At 44.6% G+C, this 14573-nt stretch overlaps 1 protein-coding gene across 2 annotated transcripts in view; it reads right to left on the reverse strand.

The window, feature by feature from the left end:
• Positions 1-2596: 2596 nt before the first annotated feature.
• GLRA1 (glycine receptor alpha 1) overlaps positions 2597-14573 on the reverse strand; it is an 81169-nt gene continuing 69192 nt past the window's right edge. Inside the window, exons 8-9 of one of the 2 annotated variants that reach the window (XM_032395271.1) lie at positions 8934-9080; positions 2597-2894 (exon numbers count right to left, since the gene is read on the reverse strand). In XM_032395271.1, coding sequence (XP_032251162.1) covers positions 2604-2894; positions 8934-9080 — 438 coding nt within the window. In that variant the 3' untranslated portion in view covers positions 2597-2603. Of the gene's footprint in view, positions 2919-8933; positions 9081-14573 lie in introns of both variants that reach the window. The other variant, XM_032395272.1, reaches the window with a different exon arrangement.

The following is a 14573-nucleotide window of genomic DNA, read 5'->3' on the forward strand; positions in this document are numbered from 1 at the left end:
AGAAGTTCAGGGACCCAGCAGAGGTTGGGCAAATGCCCCAGCGATTTCTCTGTTTCGGAGCGATTCCAGACGCCTCACACAAGGAGCCCGGTTTGAAATCTGCAGATGCTCCTGTTTGAGTGGAGGCAGAGTGTCTTGGAACAACTGGTGTTGTCTTCAGTCCCTGACATAGGCCTAATGCCTTTGCTGCCGGATCACCTCGATTTCAGACATTCTGAATTTAGTCTGGTAATGAGTAAACTGGAGAAAAGGGCTTCTTCAATTTTTTCTTTTTTTATTAAATAACGATTTTCCCCTTAAAGTGAATAAAGTGCTAGTGAAAGGGGCAAATAGCCTCCCCAGTGACTCACGCGCCACTGAGGGATTGAGGATTTCCTCCCTTAAATAAAGTGAATGTCGTGCTAATAGCAGTTCTGAGACTGATACTCGAGTCTTGAACTGGTGGTACTTATTCAGATCCCTCTGTTTCCCTTTTCCTCCTTTAGATACGGTTTGTGGTGGGCAAAAGGATAAAAAGATAGTCGTGGATGAGAGCGCCCCACTCAGGGTTCTGGGCTCTATCCCACATCATCCAAGGCTAGAATACAATTTAATTTTCTGGTCTACACACGCCAAGAGAAGGGAAGGCAATGACTTATTGACCTTGACCCTGGATGTAAACAATTTTTTCATTCAAGCCTCAAAGCCAAATCCTTTTTTGGCTGCACAGTGCATTTTCTTTACCCAAATCACTCTAGATCCTTGTCTTTTGGCTTGGTGTTTTGGGCCTCTAGAGGTATTAGCCATTGTGCCACAGGGAATGGGAGAAATTTCCCTCGGGGAAGGGGCTTGAGGGAAGAGTTAGGGTCCCAGTGTCTCCCTTCTCTTCTCCCCCACACTGGGGATACTCTGAAGATCCCTGTGAAACTCCAGGCCTCAGGACAAACCGACTGTCTGCCGTGTCCCACCATCTACCACTACTTTGATCCAAAGCCAAGACACTAAAGTGCAAAGGAAGAAACGTAGCGCAGTATACCGGTCACGGGCTGCAGCAGGGAGCATGCCCCAGACAGCGGTGCCATCATTCAAGCACGATGCTGTTGGCAGAGAGGACAGAGGCTGCTCCTGTCTTTAGCAGTCCCTGTTGCAGACCCTCCATCAGTGAACATCTGTGTCCTTCAGCAGGGTCCCCCACCCCTCACAATTTATTTCCTAGTCCCTCTCCTTTTTTCTGGAGTGCCCTAGCTAACCTGGGGTAGTTCTGGCACTTCAGAGTTAGAAGGAAAGAAATATTTGTCTAACTTTCCTAAATGTTAAAGCTAAGCAAAGCACCAAAAAGGAAAACAAAAAGATTTATAAAAATATAATGGGGTCATCTCCCCATGCTTCCCACATTATTTGTGGCATATGAAATGTCAAAATATAATGAACAGACTTTCTAAACATTACTATTTCTTTCCACCCGTATATATCTGAGCTGCGGCAGCCTCATTACTACCCTTTCACCTCTTAAAACTTCACTCTGTAGAGCCATTATAGAATAAATCTACTTCATCCCACCGACCCCACCTTCCCAAATACATACCCACTTGCAGTTCCAAAGAGACTCTCCAAAAAAATAGACATTTGAAAAAAGTGCATCTGTTTATACTCAGTCTATCTGCATATTACTTCTTGAGATTATTACTTTTTTTTTTTTTAACCGTAAAAAAGATTGCATATTGGCAATATAATGGGAAAACCATGGCGGCCATTTCTGGGTGGCAGTGGAGGGTAAGTGGGGTGGGTGTTGAAGCATAGAAGCGAGAGGGCTCAGAGAGGGGCAGGTGTGGTCCTTAGCCTTGAGACCTGAGGATTGAGGTGGAGTTGTCTTGATTATCAATCCTTGGGTCTCTGAGATGTCCCATCTCCTTAGCCATTCCCTCTCTTCTCTCCACCTTTCCCCATTTCCACTACCCATGGCCAGGCCACATAACCCTCTGGAAGCAGAGGTGGGATGGCTTTTTGGCATGTGTCCACCCGGGCCGGTTTGAAGACAGGCATGGCATTTGGAGGGCTGTGATATGGGACACATACCAGAGCAAGCTTTGTGACTGTTCCCACTCTGGGAAAAATTGTCCATCACTTCTGTGGCTTTAAAAATTTAAGCAGTTACTAGGCTGATAGGTTTAGAAACAAATCTTTTGTTCTTGTGGTTTTGCATTAATATTAAGCATGAATATATATCATATATTACATTGCTTTCCTTCTGCTCTGGGGCAGACTGCACTCTCCTTCCAAATAGGAAAACTGCCCAGCCCATGGACTCAAATTTTTGAAAGCTGTTATTCCCCCACTCCCTACACCCCCCCACTAACCCTCCCCTTCCTCCCGACCCCTCAGCTCCGATATTAGAAAAGCCCCTCCCTCCCCCCTCCCAGCAGCCCACCCATGGTTAGAGAGTGCCACATTCTAAGATTCATGCATCACTGCATTTTGCTATTGCACATAGTGCAGAGAAAGAGGGAGTTGTGTATGTGTGCCCCCTCCCTCTCTTCTCCTCCTCTTCCTTAGGCTCTCAGATTCCTGTGCTATTCCCACTCTGCCCTCTCCCAGCCTCCCCACACCCCTCCATCCCAGACCCATCACTGGTTGTGAACATCCTCCCTGCGGACGATCTTATAGATGATCCAGTAGAACATGTTGAAGATGAGGAAGGCCATGGGGAAGCCAATGCGGGATATTTTGTCGATCTTCTTGGCCCTCTGGATGAAGAGTTTTCGCATCTCCTCCGGGGACTTAGATGGTGCAGGAGGGGGGTTGGTGGTGGTGTTGTTGTTGGCGCCTTTGACCGAGATGCCATCTTTGGCCTGCAGACAGGCTGGGCCCATCCCGTAGGCAGAGAAGTTGAAGCGGCCCTCTCCGGCCTCATCCTCCTGGAACAGATTCAGCATGGGGCTCTACTTAAAATAAGACAGGGGCTGGGCACCCTCCCTGCAAGGCACTCCCCTGGGGGCCAGGCCAGGCCCATCTGGTTCTCCCTGCCCCCCTGCCTCTACCATTCCAGGTTTCTTAAGGCTCTTAGGCTGGCTGGGGAGTTACGCCTTATAGAGGGGCGCCACTTGCATGCTGAAACAGATGCAAACCAGGGGATAGGAATGTGGCCTAGAGTCTGCACACCAAGTCCGGCTTGGTCACTTGCTGGCCATGTGGCCTTAGGCAAGTCACTTCTCTATTTGAGTCTCAGGTTTTTTTACTTCATATTTTCCTATAAATGGGGGGAAAGATTCACCCCACTACAACCAAGGGTTCTTTTGACCATCAGAGGTTATAGATGAGCAGACTTTCCGAATGCTGTTTTTTTAGAAATCGGGACGATTTGGAGAGATCCCCTGCTTTGCCTCTGTTGCCTTCTTGCCCTTCTCCCCCACCCCATCCCCCCAGTTGGTGTGTTCTCGGGCATGGGTTGGGGGAGAGAGCAAATGCTGTGGGCCTCAGCCCTGTTTTACACGCCGCCGGGGAAGCCACAGCTGCTTTCTCCCTCACATTCCCACAGCCCTGGCACTTGTGACCTCAGACATAGCTCTGGATTAAGTTACTGTTCAAAGCCCTTCATCGTTTGGCTCCAACTTACCTTTACAGGCCTTTGCCCTTCCCCTTACCTTATGCTTGGCATACCTGCCAGTTTGGTTGCACTTTGCCAGTCCCCCCTGTGCATTTCTCTCACCCTGCCTTACGCTCACTACCAACACGCCTCTGCCCGTATTCTTCTAATGTCTCCCTTTCCCAGCTCGTGGTGATCTTCTGATCTGACTCGTGCAGACACTGTTGTCCGCTCTCATCATGTCTAGCTTTGTGATCTTCCCCTGTGAGCTCCGTGCTGGCACCGAGAGGCTCCCATTGTCCTCCTAGGGAGGGAGACAGCCTATCTTCCACTTGTTCCTATGTAGGACAGGGCTGACAGAGAACAGGAGACACCGTGTATGAGCCCCTTTCCAGCTCTGTTCCTGCCACCCTTGCTTGGGCCACCCCACAGGCTTGTTGTGACAACTTCCAGCCCAGTCTTCCTACTGCCTCCCGGCTGGCCCCTTCAACCCAGCTGAGTTGTCTTAACACACATCTTATTGGTCATCTTTTGCTTGAACTCTTTAATGGGCTGTCACTGGCTTCAGGATAATTAAGGTCCTTACGTGGTGAACAAGGCCTTAGATGGCCCGGACTCTGCCCTCTCCAGTCTCATCTGTGCTATTCTCTTTCCAGCACCATATGCACCAGTCATCCCAAAATATTTACAGATATTCAGACGTGCCATGCTCTTTCTTTTTTAACCATGGGCCTCTGCTCAGATTGTCCTCTCTTCCGGGAACGTACTCCTAACCTCTGCTTCCAACACCTTCTCTTTCACTGAACTAATGTCTTACTTGGAAGCCTTCCCTGAGGGCAAGAATAGATGAGGTGCCCCTGCTATGTGCTCCATGAGCTCCCTATATATCCCGCTCTGTTGTTTTTTTAAAGCTCTTATCACATTATGTTTCTTTAAAAAATATATATATATATAATCTTTATCTCTTGCAAACCTTTTTATTTTTTATTTCTATTTTTTAGAGAGTGGGGGTGGGGGAAGGGCAGAGGGAGAGGAAGAGAGAGAATCTTAAGCAGGATTCACGCCCAGTGCAGAGCCTGATGTGGGGCTTGATCTCAGGACCCTGAGACCGTGACCTGAGCCGAAATCAAGAGTCAGACTCTTAACCGGCTGAGCCACCCAGGCGCTCCACATTGTTTCTTGATTAACGTCTGTTTCTCCCATTAGACTCTAAGCTCCATGCAGGCAGAGTCTTATTCATGTTCATTGCATCCTGAACACTGAACATATGAACAGCGTTTCTGGACATAAGCTCAAAGCTCAGTAAGTATTTGTTGAATAAGTAAATGTTTACCAGTATATCTTCACTACTCCTAGCTTCCTTTTTTTTTTTTTTTTTTTTTTTTAAATGGGGTTGTATTCTTGGCACCAGGAGGATTTGAGACATGGAAAATGCTCAAGAAATCTTTGGCAAATCGTTGAATCTGGTCCAACACCCTCATTGCAGAAAGGGGGAAAGAACATGTGCTGGGCAAATAGATCCCAGTAAATATTTGTCTATGAGTAGGGCAACAGTAGAGGGTTTGTGCCAGGACCAAGGAAAGGAGTTGGGGGCAGCTCTCCAAATTACTGGACCCTGTGGCTGGAAGGGGGTCTGGGTCCAGCTCTGTTGCTGCCCTTGCTGCAGGATTGGGTGCTTGAAAATGTTTTCTCACCGGGCTCTAGTTATGCAAGGGAAGCACCAAATTAATTTTATATACAGCTTTGGGCGAATTTTTCTCTGCCTTCCTCATCAATTAAACATGGAAGTGTAAGGAGTGGAGGTGTGGCCTGGAGGCCCCATCTAGTTAGATGATCATCAATTTCACACTGTAGCCAGGAGAAAGGAAATTCCCTAGAAATGACAGAGAGAGGCTTGCTATTCCTGTTCTCCCCAGCAGATGGCAGGAAGTGAAGGCTTGGGGATGGAGCGGTTACAATCTGGTCGTCTGCTCCTCCCAGGGAGGTTGGGAGGGTGCCTGCCCAGTCTGGCTCGCAGATTTCCTAATAATCTGACTAATGAGGCCGGCCAGGGAATTTGAGGACCAGATGCTTTGTGCCCAACAAATGAGGTAACATGGGAGGATGGTGGGATTTGAGGAGCCTGGCCAAGATCACAGGCTCTGAGAAACTCAGGCATGGAGCTAGTTCCTTTTCACTCACCATCTGGGGCTGAAAACCCCCTCTGCAAACTTCCTACTGAAGGGAGGTTTCTGCAGCCCAAGCTTATACACTGCTGATGTACACGCCACATCCAGAGGGGCTTACTCCACAGGAAGCACTGCTTTATGGTGAACCCAATTCTGCATCCTTGTAGTTTCTGACATTTGGGTCAATTTCAGAGCCCTTAGGAACAAGGTCACACTGATTCAACCACACACAAGGGGCCACGCAGGAGAAATGTGAATGAAGAAATGAGCCAGGGCTGACAAAATCTCCAGTCAGGAGGGACTGTGGCAAGCAGAGAATGCGTTCCCTACCTAAGGGCAGTTCCAGTGCCCCAGGATCAGGCGGGACGTGAATCCAGTGGGACCAGAGGCTGTGACTTTTTGAATGAAGATTAAAGTGTGATTTTTAAACGCTGGCACCTTATTCTAGACTTCTGAGACACTGCTAGTGAAATTAAAGACAGTTGCATGTTGAATTTGATTTCTGGCTACTGGTTTTTGACCTCTGCCTTGGGATAAGTCTTAGTTCTTATTTGTGATCTAATAAATCGCAGGGTTGTTTTTATCTGCTTCAGGATGGAAACATTGGTGAACAGATAAGCAGCTGATGGTGTCTGGTCAGTGGGAGCCATGGGACCTCCAGCACCTACCCTGCTTTTGCCACTAGAGCCTCTGTGATCCTAGTGACTTGCTCCTCCTTGCTGTTGTCATTGGCGTGGGAGGAGTGGACAGGATGCCCTCTAGAGGGCTCTTTCAACACGAACATGAGCTATGAGAAAGCGAGGAGGGAACCGAGCAGGGATACCTGATCAAATCTGATAGTGGCTTTATTTATATTTCACCTGGCCCTCGAGAAAGTTTAGTTTTTCTCTGGTGTGTAAAACTGGTAGGGAGTTGGCGAGGGTGGAGGCAGCCTTTGGAGGTACTGTAGGCCCACCATACTGCACGTCTGCAGGGGGGCTCCATTTACATTTTTGTCTCTGCAGATAGTGCCCCCTGGAGTTGTGCAGTGCACAGTCTAGTGGCCTGATGCTAGTCAAATATTATGGACATAGTTTCCCCAAATAAGTGTCTCTTCAACAACTGTATTAACCCTCTTTTAGCGGAGGAAAGTGCAAAAAACAGCTAGCCAGTGGGGAAAAAGGAAAAATAATAAATTCCCAAGATTGTTATGTTTGGTCCATTCCTTGCTTAGATTATTTTAATAGTCAGAGGCTAAGTATCCAATGGGCAGTAAGGACTAAAACTAGAAGTCTTTTGAGAAGTCCTGTCTGGCTTGCTGCACCTAAGATAGTTTTCTCTTCCAATGCAGATTTAGAAGGATGGTTATACCTGAACTCCCATGGACATCTTCTGTCTTGAAATGTCTGCCTCTTGCCTATGGTAAACTGCTAGAAGTTAATTGAATCAGATTGCTGATGTTTAAGGAACATTCTGATGGAAATCTGTGCGTGTGTAATCATTTTATTCCCTGGCACTTGTGTGACAGGAACAGAATTTAAAGCTACTTTGTAATCTGATTTAATCCTCACCACAGTCCCCTACTGTGCCAATTTAGTCCACTTTACAGATGGAGAAACTGGGCCCAGAAAAAGGTGAGTTTGAAGTCACATACTAAATGGTGATAAAGAGACAGGGTCCTCTGACACAGCATGTTGTAGCTGGATAGACAGCTATTTGATGTAGGTCAGTCTAAAGCTTGGGGGGGCCTTGGTGTGTGGCAGGGATGTGGCATGGCCTGACAGGCCATAGTGTATGGGTTCTTGTTTGCCCTAATCTGTTGCTGGAAAAACTTCTGGCTAGGCTCTCTGACCAGAAGGGCTCCTCTGTGTTCATGAGTTTATCCCTTTGTCCATAGGTTCAGTCAATGCCAATGGCATGTTCACTGTATGTCAGGCATTGTATTAGGCCCCAGAGACATAGCACTGAGCCAAAGCTGACATGGTCTCCACCCTCATGGAGCTTATAATTCAGTGGGAGAGATAAGCACAAAACAACTACATCATGAATGTATGATTATAAATCAAGATGACTGTTCAGAAGGAGGGAGACTGAGTTTTATTAGAGCATGACCTTTGCTAGCTCACACAGCATCCTTGTGCAGATGAGAAAAATGGCACCCCTCCTTTCTAGACATATAAGTAGAATCCTTCCTCTGGCAGATACAGTCCATGCCAAAGCAGGACCTAGAGAAAAGTGCCTCGTTGGCAAGGGGGCCCGTGGAGGATACAGTCTGCATAGCCATACTTGACAGCTTTGCATGAGAACCTCACTACAGGACCTCTACCTTGACCCAGGTATCAGGGAAGATGCCTCAGCTGAGAACCTGAAAATGAGTGCTTGGTTAACTCTAAGTAAAGTGCACTGGGAGGGCATTCCAGGAGAGAACAAGACATCTGAAGTCCTGTGTGTATGTTTGAGCAACAAGGGAAAAAACTAGGGTGGTTGGTGCTCAGAGAGCAAAGGAGAAAGTGAAGATGAGGCTGGAAAGAAAAGTGGGTTCTCTGATCTCCAGGGGGAGAGGTCTTTTGGGGAAATATTTATTGACCAAGGTGTGCAACCAGTTTGTTCCCACAGACGGCACTCTCCGCAGTGGCATTTGCTGGTTGGAACACAGCCTCTGAGTTAGCAGAGGTTGGTGACTTCGTATAGATGGTTGGCCAAGTAGTTCTTTACTCACACCTTCATAAAGTGAGAGAATTCACTCTAAGGGAGCATCTTGCGTGATGCTCCTTTCTTGCAAGTAAGGAGCAAAGGCCTGGCACCTGGACATTCTACTCAAAGATCTTACCTTTTGTGGTGCAATTCCCTTCTGGAACCAGACCCTTGGAAATAATGCAGGCTTGCCAAAGACACCAATAAACGTCTTTCAGCCTGCCAAGCTTCAAGGTCACAGCTAGTTATTATCTTAGCCCCATCAGTGTTTGCTCCATCGGTTCTGTCTTCAGGTGTAACCTGATCATTTCTATAGTATTACGGTTGGAAGAGTAACTCTCTACAGACCCAACAAGGCATTATTTATGGGAGGGGAAGTTAGGAGTTGTAGGCCCTCAATCCCTATTTTATGTCTGCCTTACCCACTGAGAAGGATGGTCCAGTGAAACAAGTATCACAAGACAAGGCTGCCTGGAACTCTTCTGTTGACCACCAGCTGTCCCTCCTTAGGTAGCGAACCAAAGGCCTACCTTGTGATGTCTTCGCTTCCTCCTGAATCGGAGCAGCTCTTTGTGCTGCCGAGACACAAAGTTGACAGCGGCATACTCAAGCAGGGCTGAGAACACGAAGAGCAGGCACACTGCCATCCAAATGTCAATGGCTTTCACGTAGGACACCTGGAGTGGGGGTGGGGAAGAACACAGGGGCGTGAGGGCAAGGGAGAATGAAATACCTCAATATTTCTACTCCTCAGTAACTCCCCCATCACTCACTGCTATTCCCTCCTCAGCTGGGATATTAGGAAAGTGCAGAGGAAAACAAGAAAAATGCACCAAGAAGACTGTACAAAACATTGGAGAAAATAGAATATGGTACCTAGAAGAGTAGTGAGGAGAGGAGGATGGTATATCATCATCGTTGAGTGAAACAGAATGGTGTGTTTAGTCTAAGGGTGATAGGAACAGAACATTAAAAGTAAACAGAGAATGTTAGCAAAAGTAGCAGAGTAAGATCTTCAAAAACTCTTCTCCTGTATAAGAGCAATGAGGACAACAGCAAAAATGGTCAGAATCAACTTTCTCAGAAGCTCTGTTAACCAAAGGCTAACAGCAATCTTGAAAGCATTTACTTAAAAAGTCAGCTGAATGCCAGTAAGAGCATCAAAATTTGTGGCATTAAAAAAAAAAAAAAACAGCTTCATTGAGATAAAATTCATACACTGTACAATTCACACATTTAAAGTGTACATTTCAATAGTTTTTAATACATTCAAGATATGTGCAACCATCATCATAGTCAATTTTGGAATGTTTTCATCACCTCCAAAAGAAATCTAGTAACTTTTAGCCATTATTCTTTTTCTTATTCCCCCAATTCCTGTCTGCCCCCACCATCCCAAGCAACCATTAATCTACATTCTCTCTCTATAGACTTCCCCATTCTGGGCATTTCCTATGAATGGAATCATATACCATGTGGCCTTTTATGACTAGCTTCTTTCACTTAGCATAATGTTTTCAAGATTCATCCATGTTGTATATATCTATATTTCATTCTTTTTTTTTAAAGATTTATTTATTTGAGAGCAAGAGAGAGAGTGTGTGCAAGCGGGGGGAGGAGCAGAGGGAGAGGGAGAAAATCCCAAGCAGACTCCCCGCTGAGCACAGAGCCTCTATAGGGCTCTATCCCATGACCCTGAGATCATGATCTGAGCCAAAACCAAGAGTTGGACGCTTAACTGACTGAGCCACCCAGGTGCCCCTATATTTCATTCTTTCTTATAGCCAAATAATATTTCATTGTATGGATATACCACATTTTGTTGATCCAGTCATCAGTTGATGGACATTTGGTTGTTTCTACCTTTTGGCTATTACAAATAATGCTGGTATGACCATCTGTGTACAAGTTTTTGTGTGGACTTATGTTTTCATTTCTCTTGGGGCCTTGTGGTATTTTAACTTGGTGAATTCTTGTTCTCCTGTGCTAGCCTTGAAAACCAACAGACTGCGAGCATAGTGAAAACCAGCATCCAGGCAATCAGTGGATGGGGCAGAACAGAGTTGGAGTTTCTTTAAAGCCCCATTCTCAGAGAACTGTCATTATTTGCTGAAAGACCGCACTCACAAGGAAGGCTGTCTTTATCTGACCTGACTTGGAGCTGGCCCAGTGTGAACAGCCTATTCCCTGGGGGCATCTGTTGAAAATAGTCAATGGCAACTGTTGAACATCACATCAACCTGAGGCATTAGGTAAAGTTGAAGCAAACAGTAGGTTGATTAACAAGCTTAAAAGGAAAATCTGGGGGATGAGATGTCCATAGGGGGCTTTAGAAAGCTTTCACATATTTCTGGGAATTGGTGTGCATGATTAGGCCTGTGTGCTCCTCAGGAAAGGCCCGAGAAGGCCCCTTAGCTCTCAACTCTGGGTAACCTTGACATACTGAGCAAGCTGCAAGTGAAGGGTAAGGCAACACTGTACACTGCCTGGCTGAGTTGTGTCCTAATACATCCGTAGAGCCCTAGAAAAAGGTTGGGAGGTTTCTAGGTTCTATGCATTTAAGCAAATTTCTGTCCAATTTTAGCTAACCACCAAGCTAACTGAGCAGAGACTTCAGTGGTCCCACACAACAAAGAATACAGACCTTACAGAATTAGTCCACAAGCGTTACTAAACAAACAGCAACAACAACAAATCTTGAGGAGGGAGAATCTGATTTCCAGAGATGCCACATTACATTATGTAAAACATGTAATTTGCAACCAAAAATTATAAGATATGCAAAGAAATAAAGGATGGCCCTGCAATGGACTAAATGTTTGTGTCCCCACCCCCCACTTCATAGGTTGAAATCCTAATTCCAATGTGATGGTATTTGGAGGTGGGACTGTTGGGATGTAATTAGATCATAAGAGTGGAACTCTTGTGAAGGGATTAGTGCCTTTATAAGAAGAGGCCAGCTAGCTGGCTGTCTTTCCAGCCTGTGAGGATATAATAATAAGTTGGTAGTTTGCAACTGGAAGAGGGTCCTCACCAGAACGCTACTATGCTGGCACCTGATCTCAGACTTCAAGCCTCCAGAACTGTGAAAAATAAATTTCTTTTATTTATAAGGCACCCAATCTCTGGTACTTGGTTATAGCAGCCCAAATTGACTAAGACAGGCCCATACATAGAAAAAAAAAAAAAAAAAGCAGTCCAAAGAAGCTGCCCCTGAGGAAGCCCAGATACTGGACTTAATAAAGGCTTTATTTTTTTTCAAATTTTTATTAAATTATTTTATTTTATCATTTTTTAAGGATTTTATTTATTTGTCAGAGAGAGAGAGAACACAAGCAGGGGGAGCAGCAGGTAGAGGGAGAAGCAGGTTCCCTGCTGAGCAAGGAACCTGATGCAGGACTCGATCCCAGGACCCTGGGAGCATGACCTGAGCTGAAGGCAGATGTTTAACCAACTGAGCCACCCAGGTGTCCCTTAATAAAGGCTTTAAATCAATTATTTTAAATGTGTTCAAGGAACTAAAGGAGACCTGTACAAACAATAAAGTATGAGAACAAAGTCTCACCAAACAGAACATAAGATAGAAATGATAAAAAGAACCAAATAGAAATTCTGGAGTTGAAAAATAACTGAACTGAAGAGTTCACTAGAGGGGATAAATAGCATATTTAAGCAGACAGAAGAAAGAATCAGTGAAGTTGAAGAATCAGTGAACTCGAGGTTATCTTGTCAGAGGAGCAGAATGAAGAAAAATGAACAGAGCCTCAGAGACCTGTGGGTAACCATCAAGTACACTAACATATATTTAATGAGTGTGCCTGAAGGAAAGGAGAGAAAGAAGCAGAAAGGGTATTTGAAGAAATAATGGCCAAAATTTTCCCGAATTTGAAGAAAAACACTAATGTACACATCTAAGAAATTCATGAACCCCAAGCAAAACAAAGGGCTCCACACCTACACACTTCATAAACTGTCAGAAGACAAAAGAGAGAATCTTAAAAGCTGCAAGAGAGAAGCAACTCGTCATGTGCAAGGGATCCTCAATAAGAATGACAACTGACTTATCATTAGATTGATTATATACTTTTAAATTGGGGGTGGGTAGAGATTATTTAAATTAAATTAAATTTAAATTAAAGCATAGGGACAGGACTGGTGGGCATAAAGAGCTGCATTGTGATTGTGAGGAGTGAGATTTCTCATTAGAATCCAAGCAGTCTGATACAAATGGCTAACAGACACATGAAAAAATGCTCAACATCACTCATTATGAGGGCAATACAAACCAACACCACAATGAGATAGCACCTCACACCTGTCAGAATGGCTAAAATTAACAAGTCAGGAAACGACAGATGTTGGTGAGGATGCGGAGAAAGGGGAACCCTCCTACACTGTTGGTGGGAATGCAAACTGGTGCATCCACTCTGGAAAACAGTATGGAGGTTCCTCAAAAAGTTAAAAATAGAGCTACCCTATGACCCAGCAATTGCATTACTAGGTATTTATCCAAAGGATATAAGAATAGTGATTCGAAGGGGCACCTGCACCCCAATGTTTACAGCAGCATTATCAACAATAGCGAAACTATGGAAAGAGCCCAAATGTCCATTAACTGATGAATGGCTAAAGAATATGTGGTATATATATATATATATATATATGGAATATTATGCAGCCATCAAAAAAACTCCCTGAAATCTTGCCATTTGCAATGACGTGGATGGAACTAGAGGGTATTATGTGAAGCAAAATAAGTCAGAGGAAGACAAATACCGTATGATTTCACTCGTGGAATTTAAGAAACAAAGCAGAGGAACATAGAGGAAGGGAAGGAAAAATAAGATAAGGAAAAATAAAATAAGACAGGGAGGCAAACCATAAGAGACTCTTAACTACAGAGAATAGACTGAGGGTTGCTGGCAGGAGGTGGGTGGGGGGATGGGCATTAAGGAGGGCACTTGTGATGAGCAATGGCTGTTATATGTAAGTGATGAATCACTAAATTCTACTCCTGAAATTAATCTACACTATATGTTAACTAACTTGAATTTAAATAAAATCTTGGAAGGAAAAAAAAAGAAACCAAGCAGTTTGGAGGGCAGTGGGATGGCCTATATAAATGAGAAGCCATCCTGTGTTTATGGATTGGAAGACTTGATATCATTAAGATGGCAACACTCTCCAAATTCGTCCACAGACTCAGTGCTTTTTTTTTTGGATGGGCAGCAAAGCAACGTTTATTGAGTGATAGCAAAGTGCTAGTACAAAGCACCCAAGGAGGAGGGGACCCAAAGGGGTTGCCACAGACTCAGTGCATTTTTTTTTTTTTTTTAAAGATTTTTATTTATTTATTTGACGGAGAGAGATATAGCGAGAGAAGGAACACAAGCAGGGGGAGTGGGAGAGGGAGAAGCAGGCTTCCCGCCGAGCAGGGAGCCTGATGCGGGGCTCGATCCCAGGACCCTGGGATCACGACCTGAGCCGAAAGCAGACGCTTAACCACTGAGCCACCCAGGCGCCCCGACTCAGTGCATTTTTAATCTAACTTCCTTTTTTATTGTTGTTGCAGGAATTGACAAATGGGACTTAAAATTCATATTCAGGTTCATATGGAAATGCCAGGGACCCAGAATAGCCAAACCAATCTTTAAAAAGAACAAAGTTGGAGGACTCACACTTCCCAATTTTAAAACTTACTACAAAGCAATGGTAATCAACAGTATGGTACTGACATAAGGATAAATATATAGATCAGTGGAACAGAACTGAGAGTCCAAAAATAAACCCATACATTTATGGCCAATTGATTTTTGACAAGGATGTAAATTCAATGCAGGGAAAGGATAGTCCTCTCAACCAATAGTGCTGCAGTAACTGGACATCCACATGTAAAAGAATGATATCCCTCCCTCATAGCTATATGCAAAATGCAAAATGGATTAAGGCTTATATTTAGGGCTAAACTACAAAACTCTTAGGAAAGAACATAGGTACAAATTTTTGTGACTTTGGATTAGGCATTAGTTTCTTAAATATCATACCAAAGGCCAAGCAACAAAAGAAAAAATAAATTTTACTTCATCAAAATTAAAAACCTTTGTGTATTAAAGGACACTATCAATCAAGTGAAAAGACAACCCAAAAAATAGGAGGAAATATTTGTAAAC

Source organism: Phoca vitulina, unplaced genomic scaffold (genome assembly GCF_004348235.1).
Source record: "Phoca vitulina isolate PV1807 unplaced genomic scaffold, GSC_HSeal_1.0 scaffold83, whole genome shotgun sequence".
NCBI lineage: Eukaryota > Metazoa > Chordata > Mammalia > Carnivora > Phocidae > Phoca > Phoca vitulina.